Raw genomic sequence first — 21,896 nt, 5'->3', positions numbered from 1 at the left:
AATTAATGCGACAGTGTTTAATCTTGGTTGACCCTTTAATCATCTCGTGACGAAGATAAATTAACTGGGTCGTACTCGTAAACAGGATTGCTAAAGATAAAACTCATTCAATTTCGACTACGACTACTACCGAATATTTTTAGGGCTCCGTACCTCCAAAGGAAAAAAGAAAATCTTATAGGATCACTTTGTCGTCTGTCTGTCGTGTCTGTCTGTCGTGTCTGTCAAGAAAATCAATAGGGTACTTCTCGTTGATCTAGCATCATGAAATTCGGCAGGTAAGCAGCTCTTATAGTAAAAGTAACGGAAAAAATCCGAAAACCATGAATTTGTGGTTACATCACAAAAAAATATATTAAAAAGTGTTCACGAACAAATTATAAATTATTTGTATTTTCATCTTTCAAAGTAAGATTACAGATACCAAGGGGGTTATCATATGAAAGGGCTTTACTTGTACATTCTAAAACAGATTTTTGTTTATTTTTATGCATAGTTACGTAATAGTTTTTGATTCATCGTGCAAAATGTGGAAAAAATACGACTGAAGTACGGAACCCTGGGTGCGCGAGTCTGACTCGCACCGGCTGGTTTTTTTAATATATTTTGAAACTGTTTTAGCAGTAGGTATTGATAGATACATACTTGACAAATTACTGTTATATTTTACAAATTCATTTTTTTAACCCCCGACCCAAAAAGAGGGGTGTTATAAGTTTGACGTGTGTATCTGTGTGTCTGTGTATCTGTGTATCTGTCTGTGGCATCGTAGCTCCTAAACTAATGAACCGATTTTAATTTAGTTTGTTTTTGTTTGAAAGGTGTCTTGATCGAGAGTGTTCTTAGCTAAAATCCAAGAAAATCGGTTCAGCCGTTTGAAAGTTATCAGCTCTTTTCAAGTTACTGTAACCTCCACTAGTCGGGGGTGTTATAAATTTTTAATTTACCCTTGTTATAGTCTAAATAACGTGAATTTCGCCTGGGTGTTAAGATATTTTATGGAAATACCCGCTCATGAGGGCACGTGACCGCAGCTTCTAACGCACTAACCAAACTTATAACACGCCGGCAAATCTAAACAGACGTGCGGCTAACCGGAGTTAATGCGAATCATAAAACAATTTTCGTACTATCCAGTTTTATCCATTCCATATAATCCACTTCCAAAAATTTAACACTACCTATAATGCGAAATTGTGTGTCAATCTGTCTGTTACCTTCTCATTGCTCAACCATTCATATTTCCATCGTATCCAAAACTGTACATTCAAAAATTTATAAAGGCGAATTTTTGGGTCATTCTGCCTGGTACCTTTTCATCGCTCAACCACGGAACCTATCTTGACAAAAGACACAGAAATAGAAGCATCCTGGAGAATATGGATTACTTTTTACGCCGGCAATCAAAGAGTTTCCATCTGATTTTTAAAAACCTAAATCCACGTAAATGAAATCGCGGGTATCAGTTAGTCGTTAATAAACACTAATTTTAAACATTTAAAGTGCCTTACTTAATCTCTTTATGCCTAGAGGGCTCTCTCCGTCACTCGTTTCATACCATTTCATACAATCGTAGTTCCAATTTCATTTGAATAATAAGCAACCAAAGTCCATGAAATTTTGCAGACATATTCTAGAAACTAATATCTATGTCTGTGGTTTTCCAGATTTCTTTTAAAATATTCGGTTTCAAAGTTACGCGGTCTTAAAATTTTCATACAAATCTTTGAGCTCCTGTAATTTTAAAACTACATATTTTTAGAAAAATCTAAAACACCACAGACACAGATATTAGTTTCTAGAATATGTCTGCAAAATTTCATGGACTTTAGTTGCTTAATATTCAAATGAAATTGGAACTACGATTGTATGAAATGGTATGAAACGAGTGACGGAGAGAGCCCTGTTAATTCGTATTTTTTTGTTTTTATTTTATTGAATTTCCACATCTTGCTAAACTAAATAAAATCTGAAAATTTTAGAGGAATGGATGGAGGAATGTCTATTATTTACAAATGACTGTTTTTTTTCTAAATATTCATATTTCTTAAAATTCGTCTTGATTCTGCTAACTATAACACTAGTTAAAACATTCTCTTGTAGGTACTCTAGCTAGCTAAATCTAATCTTTGAAGAATTTTCACGATATGTTCTAAAATATATCAACTTCACAACTTTAAGCTTTACTAAATTCTTTAGAGCACTCCGCGGTTAGTTTAATGAAATTAGGGGAAGCAATGTCAACAGTGTAGAAGATATTATAGTGAAGATGCAAAATTCACTGTTATTACAAAGTTCTTAACTTAGTTTAACCTATCCTTAGTTAATATTACTTATAAACAAAATAGTAACACAGACAACCAAATAACTCTAACACTTAGAACCTTCTTGGCACATTTGTGTGCGCTGCATTTACTTATAATGATACTCGTATGTATTAGAATTTGCAGATTCGACTACCTAAAAGATCAATTTTGGCATTCATCGTCAAGTCTGGTGTTTTGGTCACAGCTAGTTATGTTACTATCAACAAATGCGTAACGAAATAGCACATCGGTCCCATCGTGCGACGCGGGAATGACAGCCTAGAGAAGTGAGGAAAAGGCCGCTCACCAAAAAGATGGTCTGACCAACTGAAGCAACATAATTCGTATCAGTTCTACGCTATCGCTAGAATGGCCACTTACAATGGACACAACAGATCCACCCGAGGCTAGGATCTCGCCAGGAAATCGATCTTCAATAATGAAGGAATGACTGGAGAGTGAGAGAGTGTGCTACCGTTTTAAAATGCATCGTATCTTTCCAGTGAGACAACAGTCAAATACTAACTTGTAATAGATATAAAAAAGCTTTAGAAAAGTTGTGTACGAAAAAGTGATACAATTTTACGTAAGAGAGATAGATGATAGGTCTATACATAGTCTTTCTTAAATGGAAAAGGTCGCGGTCAGGAAATGCTTACACATCAAGCCTAAGGGTGTAGGAATGTAGAGAAATGGCGGGCATGAAGAAAATTATGTGTGTACATTACGGCGAACAGGAAATACGAATACGTAGTTGAAAGAGTGTTTATTTTATCATCGTGGGCATCTTAAGAATGATCGTTTATTTCAAGAGCATGGTTGATTGTGTGAATCATAGGCGAAATTATTAAAGTAAGTTTTTAAATTTATTTAAGATCAGAGACAAAAACTATTTATGTATCGAACTGTAAGTAATTAGTCCTTGACTACGATTTGAACTCAATGGTAACTCGATGGTAAGTCAAAATTATTGATGCCGGAATCAGTCAAGATCAAATCAAGTCATTTATTTTTAACCCCCGACCCAAAAAGAGGGGTGTTATAAGTTTGACGTGTGTATCTGTGTATCTGTGTGTCTGTGTATCTGTGTATCTATCTGTAGCATCGTAGCGCCTAAACGAATGAACCCATTTTAAAATTTACTTTTTTTGTTTGAAAGGTGGCTTGATCGAGAGTGTTCTTAGCTATAATCCAAGAAAATCGGTTCAGCCGTTTAAAAGTTATCAGCTCTTTTCTAGTTTTCTTGTAGAAAAGAAGGTTAGATAACCCTTAGGTTCATAATATTCAAGTGTCAATTGACAAATGTCAAGCTGTCAAGATGGACGTTGCCTAGATATACATAATTATTTATTTGAAAATGATTTGTCGGGGGTGTTGAAAATTTTTAATTTACACTTGTTCAAAATATATTCAAGATAATTAGACGTCAACTTGAAACTAAAGCTTCGAGGGTTCCACATTCGTCTTGGTCTGAGAAAAACAAACTCAGCCATTAGTTTAATGCATGAGAGACGAATTGACGATGCAGTCTAAAAGGCAAATCTGGAAAGGTTATGGCAGTTTTTCCTGTTCAAACAAATAATCGGTTAGTACTTGTTTTCTAAAAAAAAATGCAGCATCAATGAAAGTGATAATAAATAGCCGATTACTGTTTTGTATAATTTAGACGGGACGATGCGTCGAAATTTTTAAATTTCAAATGGAATAATACAATACGAAAACCATTAATATTAAAACAGTTTTAGACTGAGTACAAATATTATGATGAACTTCAATCTTGTTCAAGCAAATTTATTGAATAATTTTACATCCAAAATTAGTTTTCATAATTAATATTTCATTATTAATATCTCTACTTTGTGTTCATTTAAAATCTATCTTTACGGCTGATTGGTTCTACATTTAATGTGTTTTAAACAGCTTCGTTTAGCCTCACTTTCCCATATTAATTGTACTCGTACATATATTTCCCGATGAGTATTGAATATTTGCATGCTAAGTATGTAGTAGAATATGAAGGTCGCTTATACTTAGTTATAATATTATTTTGAACATCCTATGTACTTAATAAATTTCATCTCATTTGTTGCTTCTAATGAACCATAATTTGTCATGATACGAATTTCGTTCCCAAGACAACACAACACTATCTGAACCTCAGATCCAAATCAAAATTTTCATCATTGTTTTATTAGATTCCGATTCCTTAATTTTCATGGTGTTTCTGTGACGACTGAGTATCTGCCAACTGTGAATTAATGTGGGCATGTGGGTATTAATTATTATATGGTGGATAAAATGAAAAAGTTTTGATACATTATTTCATTGATGTTGTGTAAGAAAATATATTTATTTAGTGAGCCACGGAAACCAAACAATCATTTTTATTTCGTTGGTTTAAAAAGATAAAAAAGTAAGTAAATAAGTTTATATCTTAATAGAGTGGGGATTGCACCAGACTTACACAAAACAGCCCAGGTTCCTATTACATTCCCATTACATTTATCATCATTTACATTTAAAGTCACCAGATTTTGTTCCAGGAAAGCCATTTTAAATTGTAAATTAGTAAAGTAGGCATACAAGAGGTGACAGGGGTCTAACCAAACCTTTTAAAACGGGCCATGTCGTGTACACTGACTACCGTAGTCAGTTACCTCGTTAATTATAAAGGAGCTTGACAGTAGGACACATCTTTAACAGTAGAATAGAGCATTAGTTCCTGATTAATGTAACAACTTTCTTCATCTTCTTTGAGAGCCTCTTCGACAAGCTTCGTATGGAATATACGAAGATGACTGTCAACCTTTTATACTTTGCGCGGCGAAACAACTTGGAACTAGGATCTTTGAAAACCTAAATCCACGCGGACGAAGTCGTGGGCATCCTCTAGTTTAGAATATGGCAAACGAGCATTAGCGGTTGTCTAATGAAACATCAGTGTCAGTTATTGTAGAAACAAGCGTATTTGTATAGGATTACAGTTTAAATTGGATGGTAGAGTGATATAGATATATGTACTAAAGCATATTATAATATTATGCTTCTGAAGTAGGTTTTTCTGCTGTCAATTTTCTAAAAAATTGGCAGCATCTGTCCCGCCACTATGCTAGATTACGGAAAAGCTGCATCAATCATTGCTACAATCTCAATTATCGTGATTGGCTAAAATAGTATCTTTGCTGTAACGATTTATTTTAACCAATTACAAAAGAGTATTGCCCAATCAGAGGTGATTACGATCGTCACGATGTAGCTTTCAACTGGCGGCAAAAACAGCAGATATCATTTCTGTATGTAAAATTATTCAAATTTAACGACCTGAAGCTTACGAGAAAATAATAATTTATTGAGGCCGGGCCGCATCTACGCCTGCTTTCCCTACAATTTTTGAAATAATGAATGCATTCAAGTTGCATTCAATTGCCACTTATCGAATAGCAATAAATAATTTATAGTCTATTCAGAAATTGTTAGGATTAGAACTTAACAGAGCTCTCTCCGTCACTTACTCCATACAATCGTAGTTCCCATTTCATTTGAATATTAAGCAACCAAAGTCCATGAAATTTTGCAGACATAGTCTAGAAACTAATATCTGTGTCTGTGGTGTTTTAGATTTTTCTAAAAATATGTAGTTTTAAAATTACAGGGGCTCAAAGATTTGTATTTTTCTTTAAAAAAAGGCCCAACTTTGTGCTCGTTTTTCTAGACAACGAAGCAATTTAATGAAATTTGGAAAAACCACAGACCTAGAAAATTTAATGAATATTATGTAGTAAAAAAATTATCGTTATATATTTTATATTGTTATAATTATGTGGGAACTACGAAAACCAGAAATTACACCCAGAAATCTTGAAAATTTCGTGCTGTCTCGATTTGTGCAAGCGGGGTGGTGAAGTGCGGGGGACGACACGTGAAACTGACAGAAACTGACAGTCTAAACACACGGGCCACATTTAGACTGCACCCAACTCCAAACTTGTCGATAGGTCTAACTAAATACACTGGTACATTTCAACTTGCGTTAGACGTATGCGTTACCTACCGTTATGCGTAGACGTTGCCTGTAGATAAAAATATGTCTCATGTTTGCTGGCAATAGCGCATGCATCAAACCCTGCAAGTTGCAACTCTCTTGCAACCTATTCCTCACGCAATACGCACAGCTTTAATATTATAATTTTTGACAATGTATACTATATGTAATGCCATATCACAGGTCACTCTCTGATTTATTGCTAACAATTTACTTCCAAATGCAAAGAAATCTAAGTGTGTTGAATCCACAGTGCCCAATACCAGGACCTTAAATGACATAAATTCATTGATAAATAATCATATGTTGAAAATAAAGGAGAACCCCGTGTTTCTCGGTATAATGTTAGATGCAAAGCTTCTATGGAACACCCACATATCAACACTTGATGGTAAACTCAGCTCTGCTGCTTACACTATTAGAAAAATTCGACAGATACTGACGTGGAAACTGCAAAAATTGTATATTTTGCTTATTTTCACTGTATTATGTCTTACGGACTCTTGCTATGAGATAAAGCGGTAGATATTGAGAAAAAAATGTATTACAGAAAAGGACAGGACGTGCAATTTATAATTTAAAACCGCGCGCTGCCATACAATAAAAATATAAGGAAATAAGTACCTTATCTATTATCTTATAGTAGCTTCTAAATATATTTACAACTAGCTAATGCCCGCAGCTTCGCTCGCGTGGATTTAGGTTTTTAAAAATCCCGATCCTTTCATTTCCCAGAACAAAAGTTGCCTCTCCGTAATAGCCCGTCCCCGGGATGCAACTTGTTTCTGTATCACGTAAGAATATTTAAACGGATGATCCTTTTCAAATCCCGAGGGATCACCAGGATTTAGGAATGCAATTTCTTACAGCATCAGGGTTGAGGTCAACGACAAAGTGTTTACTTGGTATAGATACCTTCAATATCAATTAATAATCGACACTTTTTAAATCCCATTAGCTTTAGTAGTCAGGTCCCCTGCAACATCAGGGTTGAGGAGTTGGAATCCAAATTTTTTATTGAACAATGTCGCAAACTTTCTTTATCGATTAAAAAAACTACCCAAAATTACGCAGTTAGGTTACCTGCCAAATTTCATGGTTTTGAGTCAACGGGAAGTACCCTAGAGGTTTTCTTGACACACACGACAGACAGAGAGATAGACAACAAAGTGATCCTATAAGAGTTCCGTTTTTCATTTTGAGGTACGAAACCCTAGAAAACGTAGGATTGGCATTCCGAACCAGTGGTAAATTTTTCTGACCATCCAAAAACACTTTGAAGTTTACCTAAAAGTTTACAGGAATAAAAATTTATCATTGTATTCCATTCCATTTCATTCTATTCCATTCTGTTCAAAGATAAATAGATAATAAAAATATTTGTCACCGAAACAATAATTTACGATACATCGACCAATATCAATTTTACTGATGACAATCTGACTATTACCAAAGTGAACGACTACTATAATATCTATTATACATACGACTAACATAATATGTATTATAAATTGTGTGCCGTTTGCATTCTCACTAGGTTCTCATTAAGTTTGTTTTATTTGGTTAAACTTTCTGGCATTTATATTGTTATGACGTTTAATTGGCAAACAGTCTGTTTATTGGCTGAAACTCAAAAATTCAGCCAATCACAACAAAGAAAATATTGTAATAATGATTGATGCAGCTTTCTGTAATTGAAAACAAAATATTTGACATTAACTTGAATGTGACAGTGTTTTCCGAATAGGGTTGCCAGAGGCCCCGTATTTTACTGGTTACCCCGTATTTCAGGATACAGAAACCTGTAATTATGAAAATAAAATACGGGGCAAATAAAACTAAATATTTTTAGGGTTCCGTAACTCAAAAGCAAAAAAGAACTCTTATAGGATCACTTCGTTGTCTGTCAGTCTATCAGTATTTCCGTCTGTCCGTCTGTCCATCTGTCCTTCTATCCGTCTGTCATGTGTTCATGAACAAATATTAGTATTTTCAATTTTCAAAGTAAGATAACTACATATATCAAGTGGGTTATCATATGAAAGGGCTTTACCTGTTCATTCTAAAACAGATTTTTATTTATTTTTATGCATATTTTTTTAATGCATAACAGTTTTTGATTTCTCGAGTAAAATGTCGGAAAAAATACCCGAATACGGAACCCTCGGTGCGTGGGTCTGACTCGCACTTGGCCGGTTTTTTACAAATTCAGCAGGAGCTGGCTGGCGAAATCAAACACTGACGTTATGTCCAGTAGAAAGAATATTTTCCTTTTGCGGCAATGCGTAGCCGAAACCCACTCGATATTGATCATGGTCGTAGCCAAGGCGGCGGGGCTTGGTTTGAGGATGTAAGCCTTTTTTTATACAAGTTAGCCCGTGACTTTAATCTTTTCTAGTGGTAAGTGATGATGCAGTCTAATTTCTTGGCCGTTAGGGCCATACTAACCATATAACTAGCCATGACCGAAGCCTCCCACCAGACCAGAAATTTCGAAATGGCGACTGCGCCTGGGAAGCCGTCAAAAACCTAAGCCTAAAATAATACTTACACTATTTCTTGCATTTGCTTACCAATTTTTTTTTGGAAATATATCAAACATTTCGCGCTCACTTCACTCGCGCTTTGAATTTCTATTACTTGGTGTAAACCCCGCAATTTCGTTTGCATGAATTTAGATTTTTAAAAATTCCGTGGGGGATTTTCCGGGCTAAAAAGCCGCCTAAAAAAAATGTCTGGGATGCAAGTTACCTCTGAATAGTAAGTACCAAAATTTTGGTAAAGAAGATGGGCCGTGAAAGGTTAACAAATAGATAGGCAAATAGATATACTGTCGTATTCGTAATATTAGTATGGATAGGAAGCTTTAAAAATAAAATCTTGCTATGGCTACACTCGTTTCCCTTTCATTTTAATTTTTTCTGTATTGAACCAAAAACACTTACGCTCACTGCGCTCGCGCTTTTTTATTGTTGTATTTTATCTCACTGTCAAATTGAAAGGCGAAATTCCACTAACCAGGTAATTAGCCCATAAAGTTGAGCGAATGTTTTTTTCCTCATGACAGGATTCAGTTCCGGCCCTAATAAAACCTCTCCCGCAATCGATTCCTGGCTACGGCCATAGTATTGATACTGTGAAGGTGGAATTACAAATTAAATGTAATTTTAAGTTGAAATGAGAAGATTGTATGCATGAAATGTATAACATTTTGCTTTACAACACTAAGAGTTTTTAAAAGCTATTTAAATAAATAAATCTTTTATTTAAAACCACATTGCAAACACAGTTCACCAATCAAGATACGGCAACATACAGAGAAAAAATACAAAACTTATAAATAAACTGAAATATCTAAATAGGGTTTCCATGCATTTCAGAGAGAACCACCGGCTATATATATATTCTTCAAATACTTCAAAATTTCAAATTTCTTCAAATCTAAACCCCGTATTTTTGATGGTGGTAGCCTGTAAATCAAAAAGAGCCAGGTGGCAACCCTACTTCGACCTAGACAGAATGAAAAATTGTTTTCATTACTCGGTATGCCTACTGCCATAGTGTGACAGAAAGTGTGACGGTAGTTGTGACCTCTGATTGGCCGACTCTCTTTCACTATTTGCTAAAATTGATGATTGCAACAACAATTTTTTCTTTTTGTAATCGAAAACAGAACACGGACGTCAAACAGGTTGACTAATTGCAATCATTTCTGACCGGCTAACATTGTTCCGCTAGTGGCTCAAACTCACTGTCGCAGCAAGAACATGGTAAATTCAGCCAATCACAGCAATTTGAAATTTGGTTATCACAAATGTACCGATCTAGGAACCGAGAATGCACGAACCAGGGCAGATAGAGATAAGAACAATAATATCATACGTAGGAAATCGACGGGGGATCGTTGGCAAGGATAGCCTTAATCGGATTATGAATTGACTAATTTGTAAAATACAACTTCTAGATGTTCTCATGGACGTATAAATATGTGAGTACTTATAAAAACTGAACTATTGCAAGTATAATCGATCTAATCGATGCTGAGCAAATTGACTGTGGCAGACGGACAGACAGAAACAGACAGACACACGAATGTTCCTTGAATGAACTTCCATGAATGAATGTTGAATTATTATTAAAGAAACTTTTTCCAATGCATAATTCTAAAAAACCGTGTCATCTAATCTGAACGCTGTCATAATAATAAGAGTAAGATGTTTCGGTAATGACAGCTGACAAGGCTGTTTTAAAGCGGGAAAGGATCACCTGAAGATGTTTAATGACCCCATTATTGGTGCTGACGTTTCAAAAATGGTTGATGGATTTGTTTTGCGTACTCAACTCATCAACATTCAAATTCAAGTTAATTTTAATGTAGACCATTTGTTTCTTTAATTCTCTTCAAATAGTAACCTTTATAAATTTTGAATTCTAGCTTTTGTGAAAACAACACTACCATTGCTCGTAAAATATTAATTATTTTGTATATTCGCCTTGTTTAGACAAATAGCCGTAATTGTAGTATTCTAATTAGTTCAATAAAGTACCTAATATTTTGACGGAGAACAAGCGTATCCATAGCATAAAAAATACACACTACACACAAACAGAAACACAGTGTAGTATAAAGTTCAAACCGCATACATTATTATGCGTTAACTGCGACCGCTTGCAGAGTGCACATGTCGGCACATCCAAACTTATGGGCGACTGTTATTGCTGTTAAAACATATTCAGCGATAATATTGTGTTCCTCTCTTATTTGCGCGTTTGTTCTATATTACAGAGTTAAACAATACGCAAAATCATCACGTTTAACTCAAACTAACGACTTCCCTTGCGTAGTAGTAACCGCTGTGGTCTTATAGATGCCTCCCACTTATATCCCGGGTTGGTTTCGTGGCAGGAGCAATTTAGGAATTTTTATTCTCTATAATTGTCTCTGGTCTGGTCCCCCTAACACACCGAGTTACGCATACGCCCACGCCTTACGCAAGCGGTATGCCATGTTTCATACAGCTCAATACATTAAAACGCAATGGTACGCGCTACGTCTACGCTTACGCAACGCTTATATACAGCCTGTGTGAACGAGCTATTAGACTTCATCATCACGTAACATCAGGTGCGATCGCAGTCAAGGGCTAAATTGTATCAGAATAATTATAAAAAAAAACAAAGCATTTACATTCAAAACGGATATAATTGACAATCAATCAATCAATCAATTGTTGAATTTTTAAGGTGATGTAATGGTGGTAATTAATTACATGAAACTTGAAATTAAAGCTACGAGGGTCTTTGATATGGCAGTCAGTCTTTTTAACCCCCGACCGAAAAAGAGGGGTGCTATAAGTTTGACGTGTGTATCTGTGTATCGGCTGTGGCATCGTAGCTCCTAAACTAATGAACCGATTTTAACTTAGTTTTTTTTTGTTTGAAAGGTGGCTTGATCGAGAGTGTTCTTAGCTATAGTCCAAGAAAATCGGCTATAGAATATATATATATATATATATATATATATATAATAGCAGTATAGAACACTGAATTAAGTGTCATTTACCTTAGTAAATTGGTAAGCTACTTACGTAGTAAAACTTACAAGTGTAATCGCAGCCTAATGTATGGAGTAAAACTGCGCTCTGATTTTCAAAGGATTTAATGTTTTTACCCAAAAAGAGGGGTGTTATAAGTTTGACGTGTGTATTGTGTGTCTGTGTATCTGTGTATCTGTCTGTGGCACCGTAGCGCCTAAACTAATGAACCGATTTTAATTTAGTTTTTTTTTAGTTTGAAAGGTGGCTTGATCGAAAGTGTTCTTAGCTATAATCCAAGAAAATCGATTCAGCAGTTTGAAAGCTATCAGCTCTTTTCTAGTTACTGTAACTTTTACTTGTCGGGGGTGTTATAAATTTTTAATTTACACTTGTAGTTTAAAAATTTGTTATTATTTATTTGAGTTTAATGTATAAAAGATACTGGTATAGCCTAACAGTATAGCGTCTAAAACAAGACTATTTTTCAGAGGAAATAGTAGGAAATATTCAAAATCGCAACACGTACCATTCATCTACTCATATAGAGCTGGAATATTTGGATCTAATTTTATCAGACAGTTTCGGAAACTGAATGTGAAATAGAATTTATTTTATACTTGCCTATATCTAAAGAGTTATATTTTACTTTCAAGTTTTACCTACATAACGAGTAGATACTCGTACATTCGCACATCGTGTCTTGTTCAGAGCTTTACTGTTTTGGAAATGCCTGACGCGATTTACGACTTGCCAGACTAATAAAATTCCTTGAGTGCAGTGTATATACGCCCAAAGGCACTGCCTATCCTATTAGGTACCTGGTTTTATTTTTTACTATCAACCAAAGATATTGTAAAACTCCAGATATGCAAAGCTCATCAAACATCATTATCAAACAAACGATTTCAGCTTATGAAACTTATTGTTTTGAAGTACTTAAGTATTTTGAACATCAATATATTTTTTGCAGTATATTTTCACCCAATACAGTTTTAGTCAAAAGAAGAAAGTTAGCTTAACAGTTGTCATCTAACTGTTTTATTATAACTCAGGTTTTAGTTTTGACTTTTATCTTGTTAACAATGTTAAAAAGGAAAAAATGCAGCTATACTCTAAATTTAATTAAGAGGAAGATATCAGAATCGACACCAATGAAAAGATTGAGACTGTTGAGGCAGATTAAGGTAAATGGATATAAATAACAGATGTGCACGTAAACTTTCGCTCTTTCATTTCTAATTCTCTCTTACCACAAAAATTTTAGACGCAGTTTAAACTGAAGTTAAACTCGTTTATGCAACGCATGTGCTTAATGACATTTTAAACCACACTCAAAGTTTTTGTGGTAATACGTAAAAGTTTACAATTGTGAAAATTTTGTAAAAACTCTACTCGAACGGGCTAAATGAGAAGATTTGCAGAATAAAACAAAACTATGAGTTAGCCTGGTCAACACACGGAAATTTTGAATGATCGTAAAAAATTGTTTATGTTAGAACATCGCTTTCATGCATAACATTTTATGGGAAGTATTTCAAGATTATACAAACTCCTGCAATTTAATAATAAACTAAAAACCATAGCAAACTTTGAGCTATAGATTGAAGTAGACAAGTAGGTACCTACCTACATTTTTTCGTAAACTTTTTAAAGCGCGATGCTCAGTTAAAATTACAATCCGAGGAGTTAATAAGCTCCAGAGGTGGATTATAGTGGAATACTTATAACACCATTATTAAAACTTCACTGTAGGTGCTTCTCCTTCTTCCAGTCCTTATCCCATGCTACGTGGGGTCGGCACAACATGTCTTCCTCTTCCACTCTCTTCTGTCATCCATCAACTTATCATCTACCCCTTTTATACGCATATCCTCTTTCACGCAATCCATCCACCTTTTCTTTGGTCGTCCTCTTCCCTTTTTTCCTTTAGATGCTATAGATATACTGTAGATGCTATATATAGGTAATTTAAGTTATCGCTTTGTATCATGAGCCACTGAAAACTTAATTAATTTGGCTTGATTTAGCAAGGAATTTTTAAAGATGTTGGGGAGATGAATTTAAAATGAATCCCAGGCGAAGCTTTAAACATTTATCAACTTTCAACCAAACTTACTTTTTTCTAATTAAAACTTTGTGTCGCTAAACTCCTATAAAGTCCGCAGTACCAAAACAAAGTCGTACAAAATTTCACACAAGCACAAACTTAAAAGCCTTCGCTGTTCTAAAACAAAACTTGTTTTCCAGAACTCAATTTAAAAGCACTTACTAGCGATTTGCTTTAGCGCCGTCACGGCCGATCGAATTGTATTCAGTGTTCGACGTCTCAAATTCTTCTTGAAAGAAAAGGTCTCCATATCTATGCTCACAGACATTTTGTTTTAGGCGCACCTTTTGTATGCGAAGCCGCGAATATACTAAATGCATATCAGCATCAGTCAGTCCACATCCGAAAATCAAGTGTAATCACGTCGGACAGCAAAATGTTTGGAGTAGAAACCGTAATATCTAATTCATTCCTTCTTCTACCTTACTTAGTTAACCACACTATCACATTTATATTATAAAGGCGAAAGTTTGTGTGTATGTGTGTTTGTTTTTTACTCTTTCACGCAAAAACTACTGGACGGATTTAACCTTTACGGTTAAGTGTTTTTATGGCAGTGGAAACCAACCACAACTCATTTTCCTCCCTTTACACTGATTTTAGGATACACATAGATTTTTTTTTTTTTTTTTTCTCATTTAGAGAGCTGGGTCACTAGTGTGACCATGTGGCTCTGGTAGGTCCCTATTATTCTATTCTAACACTAACTAACATTATTCTAACTAATTTTATTCTAACACTTAAAATTATATCTACATACTATTTATTATCTATTAACTCTATGTCTTAAATTTTTACGGACCATCCTGTACAGATCTTTTGCTGCATCGGACGTTGGGTTTGTCAAAATAATATTGACGTGTCCCAACGTCCGGTCCAGCACTTCACTTCGGACACATTCCGTCAATATATGGTAAACGTCTTCCCTTGCACCTGGGCAGTCTGGGCAAAAAGGTGAAGATACTTTTTTTAGTAAAAATGCAAATTTGTTTAACGGAATGTGTCCGGAGCGAAGTCTGTACGAGATTACTAAGTCCTGCCGGCACAATTTATTACAGTCGTACATCCAAGATATATCACAGGGCTGAGGTTGGATCGTCTTGTACCAAATTCCTTTTTGTTTGGACCTTTGATCAAAGTATTCATGCCAAATCTGTTTGCAACGTTTTTTGACCACGTATATGTATTCTGTATAATACGGCGCAATGCTCATTTCGATTCCGTCACTACAGGCTTGCTTTGCATAGGCCAAGTAATTTTTAATTAATAAATAAAATATTTAGTAGTCATGGCAGCTTCTATGCTTCCAAATATCTTAACATATTAGCACTTGATGAATTTAAGGCCTATTTACAACATTGTACACAGTGGTGTAAACAATAGATCTATTCCTGTAGAACAGCCGTCAGATTCAGGTTCATTAACAGACGACCTCAGGCTGCCCCGCCATCATAACAATGCTGATTCTAATTTTGTATAATGACTATCTTATATACACTGTTCAATCATCATGTACATTAAAATGGTTTGTAAAATTAGTGAAATGGATTACTAAGCGGGTTTTCAAGGTGTAGAGTAAAACACACTCGTATAACTCCCCAAGTCAAACTGAAAAAGCTATTTTGTTTCATTCAAATTTCTAATACACTTTTATGTAAGTTCTTTTGAATTTATAGTTTGACGTAAGATTTTTTACACCTTTGTTACCTGTTATCTCCCAAATGACCTACAATGATCCAAACTTCATAGTCGCTGATCGTTCCTCCCCGTGTCGGGGCAATAAGCAGAGAAACTTTCAGCTTTTATAAAATAACGAAGATCTGGCACTCGCTGGCTCTCTCTCTATCACACTAATATTATAAAGGAGAAAGTTTGTGTGTGTGTGTGTGTGTGTGTGTATATGTTTGTTACTCGTTCACGCAATAACTACTGTACGGATTTGGCTGAAATTTGGAATGGAGATAGATATTATCCTGGATTAGCACATAGGCTACTTTTTATCCCGGAAAATCAAAGAGTTCCCACGGGATTTTGAAAAATCTAAATCCACGCGGACGAAGTCGTGGGCATCAGCTAGTTTTTAATAAAATAATGATAGCTTACAAATTATTACTATTCTTTATGGTTTCATCACTCAATCGGTACTTGGTTTATTTACATTATTTGGTTAAGCCGTATTCAATTGTAGCCCGTTTTCGGTACCCGAACACAATTATTCGGTTAGCGATTCGGTTAAACCAAATGCGGTCAACGAATTTGGCCACCGACCTACACAACGCTATAATCGGTTATTCATCAACTAGTGTAAACCATGACTGACATATTAAGCCACCGCCATAAACGTAATATTTAACCAAACATTTTTAATCATAATAATTTTTATCGATGTCAAATGCCTAATACTTTCCTAGATTCTAACTTTATATGTATGAGAACTTAACCCATATAATAAAAGGTAAACAGTGAACAATGACATCTGCAGGCAATATATTTTATGCTCTGGGACCGAAAGGCACAAGTTTACGGGTTAGGAGCGGGTCAGACGCGACGTGACCTCAACTATCTAGTTTTATTGCCGCATTTGGCTTCATGTAAACCCGCCTTTATTATTATGTCACTTTTACGTCAATTGTTTGAGTAATAATGGTTTAGTTTTTGTTGTATTTCTGAAAATACTAATAAAAGAGAGATTACTATTGATGCATTGGAAAAGAGCTGTAGGTGTAGCACTAGACATGCATACTGTATTGTTAGCAACGCAAGACATAGGTTTGTGTATTCGGAATAGAAAATCAAAAACTAAAACAAAGTAACATAATGCTGCTTCAACTCTAGAATATTAAAGAGTTTCATTGTGAACGTTGGTGATTTCGATGATTCGATCAGAAATCGACCTAATTTCATTCTGTCCATCAGTCGCGTGCAGATCATAGAGGCATAAAAAACTGCTTACCCTAGCTGTAATGGTTCAATTCCGATTTTCAATATGAGTTGCCACACAGTAAGTTCCTGCCTATTGAATGCCTACCATGACTCTAAGTCACGCTACTGCTGTCCATCCATTATACGTGAAATCACTGCTGGTGCAGCTTCCCGCCAAATTAGTTCTACCAGCCAAAGTTCTCTTCAGTATCCTTAAGTATGAAAACACATAACATTTTCGTTCCGTTTGCAGTTATATTGTGAGCTAGTAAATTTCGTGCGTAAAACAACGCTATAACCTGAATCCGTAATGATAACAAATTAATGCAAAGCTGTGATTGCATTGCGTTCGCAGTGTTTTACTTGCAGTTACACACTTTTACTGCGCGAGAAATGTAACCGTGTGCAAAGGTATAACGATCATTAACCAAAGTTATTTTAAACGATCGCGGTGAATCGATATAATTATCTATTATAAATTATTTTCGGATACGCCATGTAACCACGACACATGTAAGTGGGTAGTGGGCCGTGGTAATTAATAATGATTTACACAAATTTTGAGCTAAAATCATTGAATTATTTTGTACTGTATTTCCTCAAAGGTTAAAATTGTTTACTTCTTGGAACTATAGGTAAGTTTTGTATTTAGCTTAAAGGCAGCCGTGAAAAGTTGAACTGCTTTCGTTTAGACCCTCGAGCCAACACCCAAGCGTCACTGTAAATCTAGATAGAAGTAGGTATATGCAGTTCAAATAAGAAGTGATTGCTCCGACGATTGTGTTTCCATTTAACAGGGCTCTCTGCGTCACTTACTCCATACAATCGTAGCGCCAATTTCATTTGAATATTGAGCAACCAAAGTTCATGTTTTGCAGACATATTCTAGAAACTAATGTTTGTGCCTGTGATGTTTTAGATTTTTCTAAAAATAAGTAGTTTTAAAATTACAGGGGCTCAAAGATTTGTATGTGAATTTTCACTCACTGATAGTGAGTGAAAATTCACATACAAATCTTTCTCCAATGTCCTCACGAAATATAGTGACAAAAATTCAAATTCCGTATTTCCACAATCGAAATAATTTTATGAAAATTTCGCGGCACGTTCCGTTTACACCCGAGCCGTTAGGAATTGTTTGTGAAACTAAGTTATGAATACAAAATTTTGTATGTAATTAAGAGATTATTTCGTTATACAAAGTGTTTGGGGTTTGTGTAAAGTTGTTGTATTTTGTAAAACTGCAGAATACCTACGTATTTTATAATTAAAATGTTGATTAATTCAAAAGATATCTACTTAAAAGTTATTGTACCAACCCAATCGACAATAATCGTTTTTTTTTATTCGCTATAGGCAAGCGCTTGGCCACAATCACACCTGATGGAAAGTGATGATGTGGTCTAAGATGGGACGCGTTTACCTAGAAGGTGCCTGATCAACCGATAGTGGCTACTACATCAAATCTACTTGCTTGATTGCTCGATATATTAATCAATGTGTTTCGTGTAGTCTATAGAGACGATAGAGTCTCGAGTGGCGCTTTCTAATGTCGTCGATCTACCATCCATCAATAATGAAGTGATGGTCGATCTAGTATCGATTTATCGATGACAGACTGGTATCCGTCGATCAGACGAATGCTAGCTCGTCGACCGATTTATGCCGATCAACAACATCGGTGAAATGGTAACTCCGTAAATGACGAGACGTGGACACGGCATGAATAGGCATATCTATGGTGTGACACGTCGCATTTTTAAAGTCTTTTAACCCCAAAAAGGTGACAAAGTCATATAGTACAGGTATAATACCTGTCACACTAATATTATAAAAGAGAAAGTTTGTATGTGTGTGTGTGTGTGTGTGTGTGTGTGTATGTGTGTGTGTGTGTGTGTGTGTGTGTGTGTGTGTGTGTATATATTTGTTACTCCTTCACGCAAAAACTTCTGGACGGATTGGGCTGAAATTTAGAATGGAGATAGATTATACCTTGGATTAGCACATAGGCTACTTTTAATCCCGGAAAATCAAAGAGTTCCCACGGGAATTTTAAAAAACCTACATTCACGCGAACGAAGTCGCGGGCATCAGCTAGTACTAAATAAAACCGTGGAAGTGTAAGCGACAGGCTTTCAAAGAAAAATTGCTACGTAATCGATATCCGTTTCGGAAATTTCATTATTCCCGAAAATGTGGAAGTTTGGTGACGCTTTTCGATTACACAATGTTTCGTTATAGTTCAGTCAACTATGTTTTCAATATTGAGTATTGTGAATCCGTAACAATGAAATAGTTTGGCAAGATTTCGTAAGTTTATATCTAGGTTGATTTGTCTCTGTCTGTATAACAAACGGGTGGCCAACAATATCTTCTGGGTACTATAAATATCTACGTGTAAATAATAATAAAACTATTATGAGAATCGTTCCAATAAGGAATCAATCCCTCTTGGCATGATGTCCAACGACCAAAATTAATAAATAATTAATCAGTTCTATCTATTATAATCTGTAGACAAGTTACTTTGTCGTTAATACCTATACAATTATTTTCAAATTACAAAGTGTATGGCTTTTCAAGATGAATAACAACTTTACTACTGAATAGTTCAGATATAATAGAATAGTAACTTATCGACACATTACGGTTAAATAAACTTTATTCTCACTAAGAATTACTGATAGATTAACTAATAATTTTGGCCGTTAACCTACAAAATATTTCAAAAAGTGATGAACTGGTAGATACTTAACGAATAACATAAAATTATAAATAGATCAACTTGGTTGGATAGCAGTTAAAAAGCAAAATAAGAAGAAAAAGAAGAATAAGTTTACCTACATTTTGATTAGATGGTCTGTATCGTGCGGAATAATTAGTTTGTATCCTAAATATTGATAGAGGATAGAGGTATTATTGATAGACTACTAAGGTAAAGGTTTACAATAAGTTTTATATCTTAATCTAGAAATTTCGTGAAATCTTAATAGAGCTGTTTAAGTTTGGTGGCACGTTTTGTTATAATCCTGCTTCTGCTTGTTTATTAAGCTTTGTGTTCTCGAACACAAAAGTTTTATTTATCTGTTTAAGAGAATGAAACGAATTCATAAAGTTTGGAGATTATTTTATCTGAGAAAATACACTCCGTACACTTAAAAGTTAATTTACAATTATTTTAAGTGCATTTAGCATGTACCACAAAGTAGCTTTTAAACAAGTGTAAATTAAAAATTTATAACACCCCCGACAAGTAAAGGTTGAACCGATTTTCTTGGATTATAGCTAAGAACACTTTCAATCAAGCCACCTTTCAAACAAAAAAACTAAATTAAAATCGGTTCATTAGTTTAGGAGCTACGATGACAGACAGATACACAGACACACACGTCAAACTTAATTATAACACCCCTCTTTTGGGTCGGGGGTTAAAAAGGAACGTTACTCACATTGTGACACTCTCAAACATTAAAAATTCGTTATTCAGTTATATGGAACCGTAGTTAATGCATTATTTAAGAGGGGTCTCGTCTCTCCGTCACTCGTTCCATACAAACGTAGTTCGTCTCTCATTGGAATACTAACCAATCATACTCAATGAAATTTTGTAGAAACGTTCCGGGAACTAATATCTATGCCTGTGGTTTTCCAGATTTCCGTTAAAATATTCGGTTTAAAAGTTACACGGTCTTAAAAATTCAAATCTTTGAGCCCCTGTAATTTTAAAAACTACATATTTTTAGAAAAATCTAAAACACCACAGGCACAGATATTAGTTTCTAGAATATGTCTGCAAAATTTCATGGATTTTGATTGCTTAATATTCAAATGAAATTATGACTACGATTGTATGGAGTAAGTGATGGAGAGAGTCCCGTTAATGTTGTGTAAAAAGGTCACTGTATGTTTTAGCACTTCGAAAATAGAAAAGCAATAAAGAAGGCGATAAAACTTACTCAAAACAATTTCAACAGTCGTCCTCGTACAACTCCAAATGTAATGAAGAAACTGGACAAAACGTTCCCTGAAAGAAATCTTCTCAGGGTTCGACTCAGTATCAAGAAATCTAACTCTTTTCTTTACAGTCTTTCCTTTTTCTTTTTTCTCGAACCTTTTGCTCTTCACTAAATTAGATTTTTGTGTTTTCACTTCGTTCGGTAGATCGTTTTGTTGAAAAACATTGTCACTCACTAAGTTCAATGCTATGACAGTATCAGTATCACATTTCTGTTTTGTATTGGCTACGTTTTTGACCATTTGTTTACCTTCGACATTTAGCGGCCTCGCTTCAACACTTTGTGTTTGTTTATTGTTTTCGAACGCCGTGTTTGAATTGCGATCTCACTATGCGATAGGATTAATAACCGCGATAAATATGTCTTTGTGTGTTCACAACACAATGCACTACTGAGTGGTTTTCTACTGTGACGCCAATAATTTGCAACTCGACGACGCGTCTAGACGACTCTTGGCGTTGTTTCAATACTAGACTTTTAGGGCGCACTTAAATATGAACCAAATGAAGATATTCATAACAAATTAATCGGAATGTATGCAGATAATGCTCGCATACGTATATAGATTAATTAAAAATTAGTAATAGAACAATGGACATGTGATTCGATTGTGACAAAATAGTTCATTCCCAAAATGTTACAGTCACATTTTGGAAATGAAATATTTTAGACTTTTTAAAATTTAATGAATAAACTTAGATTAGATCAATGTGAACAGTAAATATTTAAGTTGGGTTGATTTTGTTTTTTTTTCAATGCTAAATAAGTACGCGATGGTTTTTAATGAAAATTTAATGTGTGAAACATCCCTTATTAGCTCTAAGCTCTAATCAAAAAGGGACGCACAATGAAGTAACTTTCTATCCCTTAGGTAGGTATTTATACGTTCATTACAATAAAATGTGGGAATGGAAGTGCCCTTTTATTTAATGTTATCATAAGTTTCTCGCCTTAGACCCTTAATAA

At 34.9% G+C, this 21,896-nt stretch overlaps 1 protein-coding gene across 3 annotated transcripts in view; it reads right to left on the bottom strand.

The window, feature by feature from the left end:
- LOC123870352 (Kv channel-interacting protein 4-like) overlaps positions 1-21,896 on the bottom strand; it is a 283,490-nt gene that overhangs the window by 143,750 nt on the left and 117,844 nt on the right. For 2 of the 3 annotated variants that reach the window (XM_045913611.1, XM_045913612.1), the window contains exon 1: positions 20,871-21,359. The exons of the other annotated variant lie outside the window; for it this stretch is intronic. In XM_045913611.1, coding sequence (XP_045769567.1) covers positions 20,871-21,171 — 301 coding nt within the window. In that variant the 5' untranslated portion in view covers positions 21,172-21,359. Of the gene's footprint in view, positions 1-20,870; positions 21,360-21,896 lie in introns of those variants that run through there. 3 annotated transcript variants of the gene reach the window in all.

This window comes from Maniola jurtina, chromosome 12 (genome assembly GCF_905333055.1).
Source record: "Maniola jurtina chromosome 12, ilManJurt1.1, whole genome shotgun sequence".
Taxonomy (NCBI): Eukaryota; Metazoa; Arthropoda; class Insecta; order Lepidoptera; family Nymphalidae; genus Maniola; species Maniola jurtina.
The sequence above is the reverse complement of the archived record's forward strand: the minus strand, read 5'-3'. Positions and strand labels throughout refer to the sequence as shown.